Consider the following 16,022-nt stretch of genomic DNA (forward strand, 5'->3'; position numbering starts at 1 on the left):
ACCCATGTAGACGCACAGGTAAGTAAGAAGGAAGAGAAGGACGCCACGCGCCCAGATGATCCTCCTGAATGTCTGCAGTTTGACTGGAGTATGTTTGTCCTGAACAGTCATTCAGGCCACAGTCTTGGAAAACTGACTTGTCCTTTTTCTTCCTTGTTTAGGTTCCAGCTGGGGTGAGAGCAGCTCAGGGAGAATAACAAATTGGCTTGTTCTGAAAAACCTTACACCTCAGGTAAGAACATCAGGTATCCTGGCTTACGTGGATACGCCAGGCAGCATGGAAGCAAAGGTTTCCATTCTGGTTTAAGTCTGAGATGAGGACTGCCCAGGACTTCCAAGTGGTGCTGAGTAGATGTCAAGGCCGGGCAGAGGAAATAGCAGAGAATGGTCTTTAGATGCCTCAGGCAGGCTGGTGGTCTGATCCAGTGGTTTTTACACTATAAAATGCACGGGAGCTGACCAAAAATACAGAGTCCTAGACCTCACCCCACAGACTCTCATTTAGTATATCTGGGCTAGGGTCAGGGATCTGCATTTCTGTAAGGGCATTCAGATGAATTTGATGCAGGTGGTCCTTGTACTGCACTTTGAGAAAACTTGTCTGCCCGTTTAGATGAGAACGTTTTCTTAATCCCTGGACTGCCCCCTCCTCTGGAGGCTAGGTGTTAAGAGCCCACCCCCCTCCTCCCCAGGGAGCAGTGCCTTGCTGCATCCTGTCCTCAGGGCAGGGAAGAGAGAAGACATGAAGCCACAGCAGGGGCAGTGACTAACTAAGGAGTTGGGGATCTGGGGAATGCCCGGGAGTCTAGAGGCCACGGAGGTATGGCTCTGGGACCAGTGGAGGTGGGGAGGGGGGCACTGTACCCTGTCACAGCAGTGAGTCCCAGTGAAGAGTGGCACCAGGAGTGAAGAGCCTTGGGCAAGAGAGAAAGGACCAGAGTCCCAGCCTGGGACAACCTACCTGGACAGTCTCCATGGCGGTGCATCTAATTGGCGGTTCCCACGCTCTGTTTCCTAGATTGATGGCTCAACTCTGCGTACTCTGTGCATGCAGCATGGCCCACTGATAACATTCCACCTGAACCTCCCACATGGAAATGCTTTGGTCCGTTACAGTTCAAAAGAAGAGGTAGTGAAGGCACAAAAGTCTCTGCACATGTAAGTTGGCCATTCTGCGCATGGCACCTGGAAAATGCCCTTGGGATTGCAAGTTTGGAATTCTCTCGTTAGGGCTCCCTTGTGTGTATGAAAACGCAGCTGGTGACTCTGTGTGCCATCTCTGGGCCAGCACTCGGGGTCCCGCGGTGAGCGCTTCATAAAAGCTGCAGCCTCACCGTGTCTTGGGCTCCGAGGGCAGTGCTCAGAAGGGCATGCATCACACCAGATCCAAATGGCCCTAGAAAATCCCTTAAATTGCCTGGTAGGAGACAAGAAGACATGATCTTGATGCCACAACAGCACCGGGTGGCACGGCTGGGCCCGGAGAGCCCGGGGCGCTGTGCCCCCGCCATGTGCAGCCTCCGGGGCACACGCTGGCTGGAAGGGAGGGCACGCTGGGTCCTTGTGTGTGCCGCCCTCTCCCTCTCGCCCTCCGTTGCTTTTGTAGCAGAGACAGTGTCACCCTGACCTTGACTCAGACCCCTCAGCTAGCCCGCTTGTGTCTCTCTCCTCCAGGTGTGTACTGGGGAACACTACTATTCTTGCTGAGTTTGCCAGTGAAGAGGAGATCAGTCGTTTCTTTGCACAAAGTCAGTCTCTGACCCCTTCTCCCAGCTGGCAGTCTCTCGGGTCCAGCCAGAGCCGGCTGGGCTCCCTCGACTGTTCCCACTCATTCTCCAGCCGGACCGATCTCAATCACTGGAATGGTGCTGGGCTGTCGGGAACTAACTGTGGAGACCTTCATGGCACTTCCCTCTGGGGGACCCCACATTATTCCACAAGCTTGTGGGGTCCTCCAAGCAGCAGCGACCCCCGGGGAATTAGCAGCCCATCCCCCATTAACGCTTTTCTTTCTGTTGACCACCTGGGTGGGGGTGGAGAGTCCATGTAACAGTGTAGACTCGACTCAGAACTGCGACCTCAAGACGCGAAAGAAAGGAGCACTAAGTTGGGCTCGCCGCCTGCAGCCAGGGCCACCTGTGGGAACAGCTATTCTCTGCACATTTTCCACTTTGTTTTCCCTGAAACATATCAGTTTGAATACTTGAATCATGCAGGCCAATATTATAATGTGAAAAGGTATCTATCTATTTACACTCCCAAATAGCGCCATACATGCTACACCGTATAGAATGAGCTCACTTGTGTATATTCATCATGTTTAGCCTTTGGGTTCTTTTTTTTTCCCCTTTCTACCCCGGCCCCCCCCCCCCCCCGCCCCATTCATTCTTTTTCTCTTCTTTTCTTTTTTTCTTTTTGCAAAACCATTTTTTGGGCTGATAATGTATGAGCTTTTAACTTTGCACTGAATGATGTTCTCTCCGTCTAATCGGCAATATGGGGGGGCAGCTGTTCCAGTGTAAATGTTTACTCAAGGATGTTCTTAAAAGGTGTGCGCTCTCTACTATGCCTTGATGTTTGCCTACCTTATTGTGGTATCGTGGAGTTTAAAAGATCAAGTTATGATACTGACTTAGGACTATAAATGAAAGTATTGCACCAGTTTTTTCATGTTATAAAACTAAAGAATTTCGCTCTGCAGTTTGAAAAACTGTGGCCACAGCTGTGACTTGCAGCCCACCTGCCACCCAGGACGGGCCCTGCACTTTGAATAGGCTTTCCATTTTGTTTTGAAGGTTCCCACGTTGAACCTTCTTGTTTACAGATTTTTTTGTTTGTTTTTTGAGAAAAAAATGTTTACTCTTCCATCATTTAAAAAAAAAATTAAAAGACAAAAAAAAAAATGGAGGATGATTTAAAAGATGCTTTCTATCTCTGGGAAAAAGGAGCAGCATTTGGCCATGTTCTTTTGTTTTTCTATTCCTGTCCTAAATCAAAGAGCATGGTTCTCAGGAAAACCAGTTCCCCAGTTTAAAAAAAAAAAAAAAACAACAAAAAAAAAACCTCCTTGTAGTTTCTTATAGGAAAAAAAGAAAAACCCCAACTTTTAGCACTGATACTACATATTGCTCTGTTAAAGAATTTTCTCTGCCAAAAAGAAAAAAAAACAAAAAAACGCTTAAAGCTGGAGTTTGAGATTCTGCTTTCAGATGCTGTCTTTTTATTAGTGAGTGATGATGGTTTGCTAATTATCAGTAGGTAATAATTTTTTGTAATCCCATCAAGTGGCTCTATATGTTTCTGCTCTCTTGTGACTGTGTTAATGTTTAACTGTTGTACCTTAAAGCCGAAATCAGTAACTATGCATACTGTAACCAAGGTATTGGGCTTACAGGATTGTTCGTTGTATAAAGAAAATTTTAAATGTTGTTGCAAACTAACGAGTTACACCATTTTTAAAATTTCTTTCTCTCCTTTCCCCTTTTTTTGCCCACAAATGGTATTATAATGCTTGCTTAGTCAAAGAAGAGAGACTAAACAAGGGTAAAAATTTTAACAGTACAGAATTTGCCATCATTTCATTGCCTTGATTCTAACTGTTTGTGTCCTAAGATGCAAAAGAAGTCAGTGGCTTTTAACTGTTTACAAATAGAATGTGATTGTAAAATGTACAGTTTGGTTGTGTTTGAATTATGAAATTTCTTCAGATATAATAAACCATGACTTTTTGGCTGCTCAACATTAATTGTCTCTTTTTTGTGAATTTATTTGTACGCTCTTTTTTATAATGAAAGTTTCAAAGTTGCTATGTATGAGGTTTCTCATAGAGCAACCGGTAAAAATCTAAGCAAATATTTGAATATTTTATCCGAACTTATACACAATTTCACCCTGAAATAATGTGAGGACAATGGGAAACTGTCGCTTGCTCCTTCCTGCCCTCTTTGAGCATCTTTGGGATCTTGTTGCTCAAAACTCTTCTGTGACTTCATCTTCCCCACCATTTGTGCCCATCTCAAGCCTCAGCAAGAGACCATTTGGAACATGAAGCTTAATGACTTGACAGTGTTCTAGTGTTAAACTCTCATACCTCTGTTACACAATGAGAAATGCCACAGCCTGGACTGGCCTTTTTCCTCCCCCTTCACGGCCCGCCTCGCTCCTCACTGCAGGAGCTCCGGGGCAGAACCTGTGTACGTATTTCAGTGTATGACTTCAAATCATGCTCCAACTTGCCAGGTGTAAGCTAATGTTGTTGGACACCTTAATATAAGCAAATGTTGTTCAATGCATTCAATGTATATTGACTTCCATACTGGTTTTTCCAAAAACCAAAGGTAGCTTTGAAAAACCACGTCTGGAAATGTTTGGAACGTTAAGCTGATTGACCTTTTGGGGCTTTGAGTAGTATATAATTGACTTCATAACTGCGTTAATTGTATTGTTAAAGTGTTTGGGAGTTTTTTGCGCTTGTTATGTGAAAATAAAGTGTTTGATTTAAAAAATTAAAAAGTGGTTTGGTGTTTGCCTAGTCCTTACATACAACAGTTCTGGTCCCTAAGCGACTGTGTTACTCCTAAATCTTTCTTAATCTCTCCCAACTGCCCGTCCCTCTGTCCTTAGTCCAGGCCATTAGTTTGACCATGACATTCCCCTGGCTCTGTGACCTCAAGTCGCTAACAGCCTGTAAGAGTTGATCTAAACATTTTAACACATCCAGTCACGCATCTCCAAATATAGCTCGCAAGGGCCACACAGCTGCTGTGCCCCTGGACGTGTGTTAGCTCTGGACATCCTGAGCTGCTGTGCCTTGCTGCTCTGGCTCCACTCTCCTTCCCCTGTAGGCCTGCCCAACCCTGCCTTCCCCTCAAAGACAGTAATCACTGGGTTCAGCTTACCCGGGGTGGTTTTTTTCCTCCATCATATTTAGGTACCTCCTCCCGTTGGTGCGTGCTTCAAAACCATGATCCCCTTTCTGGTCATTGCTGTTGATGCATGAGCTGCAGCCAGTGAATCATCTCTTGCTAGTCTTTGTAATCCACGTGGTCACACACACAGTAGTTGCTGAGTAGATACTGAAGGGATAACAGCTGTTGGCGGTTGACATTTGAGGACCAAAAATTGTGGTAGTGCCATGCTGTCAAACTGTGAGGGTGGATGAACCAGGGAAGGTGGAGGTGAAGTCCTTGACAGGTAGGGTCTAAATAGTGTTAAGATAATGACTGAGGTGACGGAGGAGATAGCTGAATCAAGACGGGAACGACAACGAGGTTGCACTGAGCAGGCTGGCTTAATATTTGGCTGAGAGAGAATTTGCATGCATTGGGACTTGACTGATTTTCCCTCTTCAAAACTTAGGAGATCTTTTCCAGTCGATCCTTTGATTTCAGATGTGAGCGGCGGGGTCCCTGGACGAGAGCCAGAAACCACCCAGATGAAACTTGAGAGCCCCTTACAGAGACCAGGGCTTTGGCCCTGCCTCTGAGTAGGTGTTTGCAGTGTCCTGGGGGGAGGGGATAACAGTAACAGTATGTTAAAGGCTTCTCTACCTACCTAGTGTTCGTACGTGTTTTCTCATTTTCAGAGCACCCCAGCCTGGCCCTAGAACAGGAAACACAAAGTCCTAGTACAGTGTGGCTCAAATTGTCCACCAACACACTCCCAAAGTTAAGGAGAGGATGGAAGATGTGGATCTCTCTGGGATCTGGGGGCAGAGTTTTGAACTCTTCACTTTAGGTTAAAGCTGCATATGAATGTTGCATTTGGCTCTATCATACCCATTTTCACCTAGAAATAATGTTTCAAATAGCCAGTTAAATTGCTGTTCTTCAAAAAGTCTCTGATGCTTCAGGAAGATGGGCCATGATAAGGCCCACGAACCCTACTTGAACTGAAGAAGCAGGGCTGGAGAGCTCCGGCTCTGGATGACTTGAGTGGCAGAGATCACTCTGGTAAAGGGGCATCAGAGTTATTTCCCAGTCCTGATGTTAACACAAGTTCGTGTGCCCGACGCACAGTGAGGCCAAACAAAACTGAAACGTCGGAGTTTGGAGCAGAGAAAGGTTTATTGCAAGGCCATGCAAGGAGACAAGGTGGCTCACGCCCTAAAAAGCCTCAAGCTCCAAGGGTTTCAGCAAAGCATTTTTAAAAGCCAGGTGAGGGACCGGGGGTCGCGGGGTACGTGATCAGCTCGTGTACAGTTCTCTGATTGGCTGATGATGAGGGAACAGGGTGGTGTCACAGGGGTTAACTTTATCAGTCCTTAGGCTCCAGGAGGCGTGGGGCTATGTGCTCATGGTCATCAAGTAGTTAACATCTTCCATTTGGTGGGGGGGGGGGGCAGTTTCACATCTGCAGAACAACTCAGGAAATTTGCATCAAATACCATTATCTAGGTACTTCATAGAGGAGCTAAAGCAGAGTATCTGGGGGAAGGCCCCCATAGGGTCCTGCTAGGTTACACTGAGTCTCTGGGCCCTGTCTCAGCCCTCAGGGACCAGTATGCCCTTGTCCTGGCCAGCCATTGACTCACTAGGTAGGGAAGCACCCCAACCTGCTGGTACAGCAGGGCTGGGCTTTGGATAGTGAGGGAAGCTGTATCCACAGTCCAGCAACTTCCAGAAGAGGACAAACTTGGATCCCAAGATCTAAACAGTCTGCAAGCCTGAATCCAATTCATGGACCCCATTACCATGTTACCGTTGTAGCCAAAATCTGGCCTCTGTACCCGGTACTGAATTGAGTCTCAGAGACAGAGTTTTGGGTGAAGTAGAAAAGAATAGCTTTATTGCTTTGCCAGGCAAAAGGGGCCACAGCGGGCTAGTGCCCTCAAAACTGTGTGTCCTGACCTGGAGGGGGTAGTGAGGAGATTTATAGTAATGGTTCCAAGAGGGTGTGGTCAGCTCGTGGACATTCTTCTGACTGGTTGATGGTGAGGCAATTGGGAGTCAGCATCATCAACCTTCTGGATCCATCCAGTCTGGGGTCTGTGCTTGTGGACAGCGTACAGTTAACTTCTCCCACCTGGTGGGCGTTTCAGTGTCTGCAACATAGCTCAAAAACATTGTTATGTGAATCCCTTGAGGGGGCCCCAGGACCCTGCCCCAAGGCTGCACTCTTGTTTCTAGGCTGCTCCTCCCTTGTCTCCCCAACTCCCCCCCTTCCCTGATTAGCAACTGTTTAAACCTGCCCTTTGGAACTCAGGGAAGGGCATGGAGGCTGAATGAAGCCTTTTTCCTGAAAACAAGAAATGGGGGACCCAGAAAGGCTTTTGTGCCCAGGAGCCCCACAGGATCCTGCTCAGTTTCACCATATCACTGAACCACCTGGGTTTTCGCTGATTTCATAGTTTTCAAAATCAACTCCTGGTGGCGCAGTGGTTAAGAATCCGCCTGCCAATGCAGGGGACACGGATTCGATCCCTGGTCCCGGAAGATCCCACATGCCGTGGAGCAACTAAGCCCATGTGCCACAACTGAGCCTGTGCTCTAGAGCCCGTGAGCCACAACTACTGAGCCTGTGCTCTAGAGCCCGCGAGCCACAACTACTGAGCTCGCATGCTGCATCTACTGAAGCCCGCGTGCCTAGAGCCCGTGCTCCACAATAAGAGAAGCCACCATAATGAGAAGCCCGCACACTGCAACAAAGAGTAGCCTCCGCTCGCCGCAACTAGAGACAGCCCGCACACAGCAACAAAGACCCAACACAGCCAAAAATAAATAAATTTATTTTTTAAAAATAAAGACCATCTTAGTTATATAAGTAGCTGTTCAGGTGGTGGGCAGAAGTGGGATTTCCTGAGTGCCTAAGGCCCAGGGAACATGGCAGAGGGAAAGCTCTTCCCATGGGCCCACCCATGCCCTTGAGAGTAGGTACCATTTGGACTTCCCTGGTGGTCCAGTGATTAAGACTCCGTGCTTCCACTGCAGGGGGCATGGGTTCGATCCCTTGTTGGAGAATTAAGATCCCGCATGCCGTGTGGCCAAAAAAAAAAGAGAGAGGGAGAGAGTAGGTAAAATAACCTTTATTGGTTAAGGGCATGGCTTTTGGAATTAGACCACTCTGGGTTGAAATTCTCATCAGACCACCTACTAGCTCAGTCCCTGACCCCCAACATCCAAAATCCATCTGCTTTTCCTCCAAAAGAGATCCTTAATCTGACCATCTCTCCATCCTCAGCCCCACGACCTCAGCCCGGACGTCTCCTGCTGGAGCCACTTCTCTCTTCTCCCAGCTTCTGCTCCTGCCCCACAGTCCACCATCCTCACAACAGCTAGGGCGGGCTTTGCTTTTTATCCTTTCAAAAACCAACATAAATTTTGGACTTCTCTGGTGGTGCAGTGGTTAAGAATCCATTTGCCAATGCAGGGGACACAGGTTCGAGCCCTGGTCCGGGAAGATCCCACATGCTGCAGAGCAACTAAGCCCGTGCGCCACAACTACTGAGCCTGCGCTCTAGAGCCCGCAAGCCACAACTACTGAGCCCACGAGCCACAACTACTGAAGCCCATGCACCTAGAGCCCATGCTCCGCAACAAGAGAAGCCACCGCAATGAGAAGCCTGCGCACTGCAACAAAGAGTAGCCCCCGCTCGCCACAACTAGAGAAAGCCCGCGTGCAGCAACGAAGACCCAATGCAGGCAAAAATAAATAAAATTAAAAAAAAAAATTAAAAACCAACATAATTTTCATACAGTGCTGGAGCCCAGTTCTAAAGTGTACCACTCAGTGGGTTTGGGCAAATGCCTGCACTCATGTAGCCCTCATCCCAGTCAAGATATAACCTGAGTCCATCATCCCAGAAAGTCCTCTTGTACCACTAAACTCTAGGGCCTCGGCTCAATTACATCACCACCACGTTTACGACCCTCTGATGGCTTTCCGTAGCACTTAGGAAAAAACCCAAACCCTTACCGCAGCCTGCAAGCTGGTGTACCCAAGGCTGTCACCCCCTGTCCTCACCTGCTCTCCTCTCTTCAGTCCTCCCCAGACCTTCTTTCTCACTCCTGCCCCGGGGCATCCCCTCTTCCTCTGAATCAGTCATGACCCAGGTGTTCAGCTGGCTGACTCCTGATCCCACCCCAAGCAGAGGTGCCTTTGCACGGAACCCTTCCCCAGACTCCTCTCAAATAGTCCCCTCCCACCCACAGCTGTTCTCTAGTCCAGGACAGTGGTTCTCAACTGGCGGCGATTTGGGGCCCCGCCCCAGGGGACAGTTGGCAATGTCTGGAGACATTTTTTCTGTTACAACTAGGGGGAGGGGAGACTGCTCCTGGCATCCAGTGGGTAGAGACGGGCATCCAGTGGGTAGGGATGCTACTAGATGTCCTTGAATGCACAGGACAGACCCCACAGCAAAGGATGATCCAGCTCCAAGTGCCAATAGCGCGGAGGATGAGAAGCCAGGTGTAGCACGTGCCCTGTTTTATTTCCTTCACAGAATCTCTTGCTATCTCCAAGGAGCCCAAGTGCGTTACCAGAACAAACGCATTGTCATCCTGCCATCAGGCTGCGGAGTGAAGATCAGATCCGGTCACTCCCCAGCTGCCAGCCCTTCAGTGGTTCCCACTGCACTTGGCAAAACTGCAAGCTCCTTCCCGTGGCCTTCCAGGCCCTGCAGGACCTGCCCTGTTGGCCTCGACCTCCCCTGTTGGCCTCGACCTCCCCTGTTGCCCTCGACCTCCCCTGTTGCCCTTTCCACCCGCTCACCAGCCTTCCACTGGCTTCCCTCCAGCCCTCTCTCCCCACCAGCCTTTGGCTCCCTGCCGGCAATGGCTGGATGCTCCGCCCCCCCACCCCCACCCCCGTCAGCTCCTCATGCACCTCACATGGGGGCTGGGACATCCTTCTCATCCTCCAGTCACAGCTGGGGGGAGCAGGCCCTCCCTGCAAGACCTACTGAGAACAACTGAATCCATCCGTATTCAGGGATGGGGGAGATAGAGCCCACCCTTTGGGGGATGGGGATGCAGTTTCCCTGGAGAGGCAGGACCGGGATGATGGAGAGGCAAGGGAGGTACGTGGGGTGTGAGATGGAAGGAGGCACTCACTCCCAAGGGCACTTGCACACCCCTGGCAGTGAGGGTCTCCACCCTGGGGAGGGGGGACAGGCTAAATAAGGGTGTCTCCATCCTGGGAGTGAGGGGACAGGCTAAGGAAAGAGGTTGCCACCCTGGTGGGGGGAAGGGGCAGGGTAAAGGAGAGGCTCTCCAAGAAAATGACCATTAAAAAGGGGAGGGGGGGGACTTGTTCTGAAGTGACCTGGCCCTCAGCCATCTGTTCCTGCCCCTGGATGTTATTATTCTGGATGTTTCTGTGAGAGTGTTTTTGGATGATATTAACACTTTAAAATTTTTTATTTTATTTTATTTATTCTTTAAATATTTATTTATTTATTTATATTTATTTGGCTGCATTGGGTCTTAGTTGTGGCACGTGGATCTTCACTGAGGCATGCAGGATCTTTTGTTGCGGCACATGGGCTCTAGAGCGCGCAGGCTTCGTTGCTCCACGGCATGTGGTGTCTTGGTTCCCCGACCAGGGATCAAACCCGTGTCCCCTGCATTGGAAGGCAGATTCTTAACTACTGGACCACCAGGGAAGTCCCGAGATTAACATTTAAATTCGTAGACTTTGATTAAAGCAGACTGTCCTTCATAGTGCAGGTGGTCCTCCTCCGATCAGTTGAAGGCTTGAATTGAGCAAAAGGCTGATCCTCCCTGGAGCAAGAAGGAATGAATTCTGACAGCAGATGGCCTTTGAACTTGAACTACACCGTTGACTCTTCCTGGGTCCCCAGCCTGCTGGACTACCCTGCAGATTTTAGATTTGCTAACCTCTGTAGTCACATAAGCCAATTCCTTAAATGTCCTATTGTTTCTATTTTTCTGGAGAACCCTGACTAACACAGAATCTTAGATCCCAGAGTGAGACTGTCCTCATAACAGAAAGCACAATAACTGAGCTATTAGACGTAGAATAGTTAGGAGCAGTGATCAGACAAACTAAAGCTGGTTTAAGTGTATGCCTCCAGTAGGTTGCCACTTCTGGAAAAAATCAGTTGTATTTTTGTCTTTATTGATCTACTTTCACTCCAAGAGCATTTGCTTCTTTTTTTTCATAACAAGTTTGAGAGATAATTCACATGCCATAAAATCCAGTGGTTTCTAGTATATTCACAGTTGTGGGGTCATCACCATGGTCAGGTTTAGAACATTTTCATTATTCTGTACCATTAGCAGTCACTCCCCATCTCCTGTCCGTCTGCCAGCCCTAGGCAACCACTAACCTACTTTCTGCCCCTATAGATTTGTCTATTCTGGGCATTTTATATAAACTATCTATATCATATGATATGTGACCTTCCTGTCTGGCTTAGTGCAAATTTCACTTAGCATAATGTTTTAAAGGTTCATCCGTGTGTGGCATGTGTCAGAAAATGGAATAATATTCCATTGTATGGATAGACCACATTTTGTTTATCCATTCCTCAGCTGATGGACATTTGGGTTGTTTCTACTCTTTGGCTATGATGAATAATGCTACTATGAACATTCATGCACAGTTTTTGCGTGAGAGCATTAGCTTCCTAAGAGACAGTGGTTGTCTGTTTTTCCCCCTCTCGATTCTCCAGTGCCCGGAAGAGTGTGTGGTTGGTGACAGGCAGATAATAACGACGTGCTGAATGGTTGCATGGCTGGATGGCCTTGCTGATGACATTGAATAGCTCTGAGTCTGCTTCCTTAGTTGTACAACAGAAATATAATACAATCTGAGTCCACTATCCCTAATCTACAATTTTTTGTTTGTTTGTTTGTTTGTTTTGCGGCTGCACTGCACAGTTTGTGGGATCTTAGTTCTCCGACCAGGGATCGAACCTGTGCCCCCTGCATTGGAAGGCGGATTCTCTACCACTGGACCACCAGGGGAGTCCTGGCTGTTTCTTAAATACCTAATTTTACACTGACCACGTAATCCAGCCATTCCCCACCTAGGCGTGTACTCAAGAGAAAGGAAGAAATGTGTCTATTCAAAGACTTATGCTGTTGTTCACAGCACTTTATTTACAGTCTCCCCAAACTGGAAACAACTCAAATATCCGCCAACAGATGCACAGATAAACAAATTGTGGCTTCCTTTTGGCCGGAACCGCCATCTTCCAGTAATTCGCCAAAATGACCAACACAACAGGAAAGAGGAGGGGCACCCGCTACATGTTCTCTAGGCCTTTTAGAAAACATGGAGTTGTTCCTTTGGCCACATATATGAGAATGTACAAGAAAGTTGACATTGTAGATATCAAGGGAATGGGCACTGTTCAAAAGGAATGCCCCATAAATGTTACCATGGCAAAACTGGAAGAGTCTACCATGTTGCCCAGAATGTTGTTGGCATCATTGTAAACAAACAAGTTAAGGGCAAGATTCTTGCCAAGAAAATTAATGTGCATATGGAGCATATTAAGCACTCTAAGAGCTGAGATAGCTTCCTGAAACATGTGAAGGAAAATGATCAGAAAAAAAAGAAGCCAAAGAGAAAGGTACTTGGGTTCAACTGAAGTGCCAGCCTGCTCCACCCAGAGAAGCACATTTCGTGAGAACCAGTAGAAAGGAATGTGAACTGTTGGAGCCTGTTCCTTATTAATTCATGGCATGATGGTGTAAAGAAAATAAAAGACCTGGACTGTAAAAACAAACAAACAAACAAAAACAAACAAGGACTTCCCTGGTGGCGAAGTGGTTAAGAATCCGCCTGCCAATGCAGGGGACACGGGTACAAGCCCTGGTCCGGGAAGATCCCACATGCCGTGGAGCAACTAAGCCCGTGCACCACAACTACTGAGCCTGTGCTCTAGAGCCCACTAGCCACAACTACTGAGCCTGCATGCCACAATCGCTGAAGCTCGCGCGCCTAGAGCCCGTGGTCCGCAACAAGAGAAGCTACTGCAATGAGAAGCCCATGCACCGCAACGAAGAGTAGCCCCCTCTCACTGCAACTAGAGAAAGCCTGCGTGCAGCAACGAAGACCCAACACAGCCAAAAATTAAATATAAATAAATAAATAAATAAATTTATAAAAAAACAAATTGTGGTATATCCATACAACAGAACTGTCATGGAAAAGAATGTATGTATATAATGTATATATATGTATAACAATCACTTAGTTGTACAGCAGAAATTAACACAACATTGTAAATCAACTATACTTCAATTAAAATTTTTTAACTAAAAAAAAAATCAATTGATCAATCAGTCAATACAATGGAACTATATAGATAAACCCAACAACATGGATGAATCTCAAAATAATGATGCTAAGTGAAAAAAGCCAAACAAAAAAGAGTGCATGCTACATAATGCCATTTATATAAAGTTCTAGAACATGCAAACTAATCTATAGAGACAAAAAACAGATCATTGACTGTCTGGGGATGGGGTGGGTGCTAGGAAACTTCAGGGGATGTTGGATATTTTCTTGTGTCAATGGTTTCATAGGTGCATGCATATGTCAAAACTTAATGGTTGTCTTTGACATAAGCCATAGCAATATTTTTTTGGATCTGTCTCCTAAGGCAAAGGAAATAAAAGCAAAAACAAACAAATGGGACCTAATTAAACTTAAAAGCTTTTGCATAGCAAAGGAAAGCATCGACAAAATGAAAAGACAACCTAGTGAATGGGAGAAAATATTTGCAAATGATATGACTGACAAAGGGTAAATATCCAAAATATATAAGCAGCTCATACAACTCAACATCAGAAGAACAAACAACCTAATTAAAAAATGGGCATAAGTCCTGAATAGACATTTTTCCAAAGAAGCCATACAGATGGCCAACAGGCACATGAAAAGATGTTCAACATTGCCAATCATGAGAGAAATGCAAACCAAAATCACAGTGAGACATCACCTCACATCTCTCAGAATGGCTATCATCAAAAAGTTATTTGTAAATAACAAATGTTGGCGAGGATGTGGAGAAAAGGGAACCCTTGTACACTGTTGGTGGGATCGTAAATTAGTGCAGCCACTGTGGAAAACAGTATGGAGGTTTCTCAAAAAACTAAAAACAGAGCTACCACATGACCTAGCAATTCCACTCCTGGGTATATACCCAAAGAAAACAGAAACACTAATTCGAAAAGATACGTGCACCTCAATGTTCATAGCAGCATTACTTATTTTGACGAAAATTCAATTAACAATCAAGTTAAGGAGAAAAAAAAAGAATTTTATTTGAGCCAAATTGAGGATTATAACCCAGGAAACAGACTCTTAGAAAGCTCTGGGAACTAACTTGCCTGTTAGAAGCCAAAAGCACAGTCATACACTTTTTCGAGACTAAGGACCATACATCAAAATGACATACTGATAATTTTACATAAAGTTCACCAAGGATACATAGTCCAAGTAAGCATGTACAAGGCGAGAAGCAGGTCACCATGACCCCCTGCAGAGTTGGGAAAGAACACTATTCTTTTAAGAATTTACAATGCTAGTGTCAGAAGAAAGAAAAAAATTGATTTTTACGGTTGAGCAGGCACTCCCATCTTTGAGGAGCTCTGGTTAATGTGTAATGCAGATGCACACTGCACATTAGGAGGGAGAGAGGGAAGAGGCCCAAGCAAACACAGAGAATTTTTTGTTTAATTTTTCTTGCCTTGCCTTAAAATATAAATTTTATTTCATCCCTTATGCTAGCCAAGATATGGAAGCAACCTAAGTGTCCACCAACGGATGAATGGATAAAGAAGATGTGGGATATATATATATTGATACAGTAGAATACTACTCAGCCATAAAAAAGAATAAAATGTTGCCATTTGTAACAAATGGATGGATGAACTTGAGGGGTATTGTGCTTAGTGAAATAAGTCAGACAGGGAAAGACAAATACCACATGATATCACTTACCTGTGGAGTATAAAAAATAAAACTAGTGAATATAACAAAAAAGAAACAGACTCACAGATACAGAGAACAAGCTAGTGGTTACCAGTGGGGAGAAAGAAGGGGCAAAGTAGGGGTAGGAGATTAAGAGGTGCAAACTGCTATGTATAAAATATATAAGCTACAAGGATATATTGTACGGCTCAGGGAATATAGCCAATATTTTATAATAATTGTAAATGGAGTGTAACCTTTAAAATTGTGAATGACTGTGTTGTACACCTGAAACATATAATATTTACATCAACTATATGTCAATAAAAAAAAAACTCATCCATTGGACTTTAAAAAAAAAAAAAATTTATGTATTTATTTATTTATTTTGGCTGCACCAGGTCTTAGTTGTGGCATGCGGGCTCTTAGTTGCGGCATGCGAGATCTAGTTCCCAACCAGGGATCGACCCCAGGCCCCTTGCATAAGGAGAGCAGAGTCTTACTCACCATACCACCAGGGAAGCATTGGACATTTTTTATATGTATGGTTTGTTGTGCAACAATTATGTTTCCATCTAGCCATTTTTTCGGACTCTTTTTGTCAGTCTTGCACGGGCATGTCAGTCCTCTTGCATACAGTCCTTTGCTTGCATGACCATTGCAGCAGTTCTTGTGAGGAGTAGCCTTGAAGGCACCCAGTCAGCCCTGGTGAGAGCATAATCCTCATTTGCTCTGGGGTTTACTAACCCTTGGCGGGTTTGGGGTTGCAAGGTCTTTTAGCCCTGGACCCACTTGCCTGTAAATGGAGAAGACAGCCACCAGGGAGCGTACCGTGATTTCCCTTTTTCTAGAAGAAGGTATGAGAAGTAAGGTTTTCTGAGATTTTCCCACTAGAAACTTCTTAAATCTTAAAAAAAACAAACAAAACAAAACAAAAATATCAAAAACAGCCAAACAAATACTCTCAAAAACTTTTGTAAAGGTCCATCTTCCATGGACCAGCAATCCCATGCCTAGGATCTGACCTAGAGAGATTCCAGTCTAGGAGAGGACGTTGACCGCAATCGTCACTGCAACCTTGCTTGTAATAGAAAACTGCAGACAGTGGAACCGCCCTTCATTAAGGATATCAGATC

The 16,022-nt window shown here is 45.9% G+C and overlaps 1 protein-coding gene and 1 pseudogene across 7 annotated transcripts in view; both read left to right on the forward strand.

The window, feature by feature from the left end:
- Nucleotides 1-3,055, forward strand: part of TNRC6A (trinucleotide repeat containing adaptor 6A) — a 97,422-nt gene extending 94,367 nt beyond the window's left edge. For 6 of the 7 annotated variants that reach the window (XM_061210032.1, XM_061210027.1, XM_061210030.1 and 3 more), the window contains 3 exons: nt 162-232; nt 1,019-1,158; nt 1,675-3,055. In XM_061210032.1, the coding sequence (XP_061066015.1) occupies nt 162-232; nt 1,019-1,158; nt 1,675-2,050 (587 nt within the window). In that variant the 3' untranslated portion in view covers nt 2,051-3,055. Of the gene's footprint in view, nt 1-161; nt 233-692; nt 821-1,018; nt 1,159-1,674 lie in introns of those variants that run through there. The other variant, XR_009703534.1, reaches the window with a different exon arrangement.
- Nucleotides 3,056-12,170: 9,115 nt separating this feature from the next.
- Nucleotides 12,171-12,654, forward strand: LOC133103682 (large ribosomal subunit protein eL21-like; annotated as a pseudogene).
- The last annotated feature ends 3,368 nt before the right edge of the window (nt 12,655-16,022 follow it).

Source organism: Eubalaena glacialis, chromosome 13 (genome assembly GCF_028564815.1).
Source record: "Eubalaena glacialis isolate mEubGla1 chromosome 13, mEubGla1.1.hap2.+ XY, whole genome shotgun sequence".
In the NCBI taxonomy this organism is placed as follows: Eukaryota; Metazoa; Chordata; class Mammalia; order Artiodactyla; family Balaenidae; genus Eubalaena; species Eubalaena glacialis.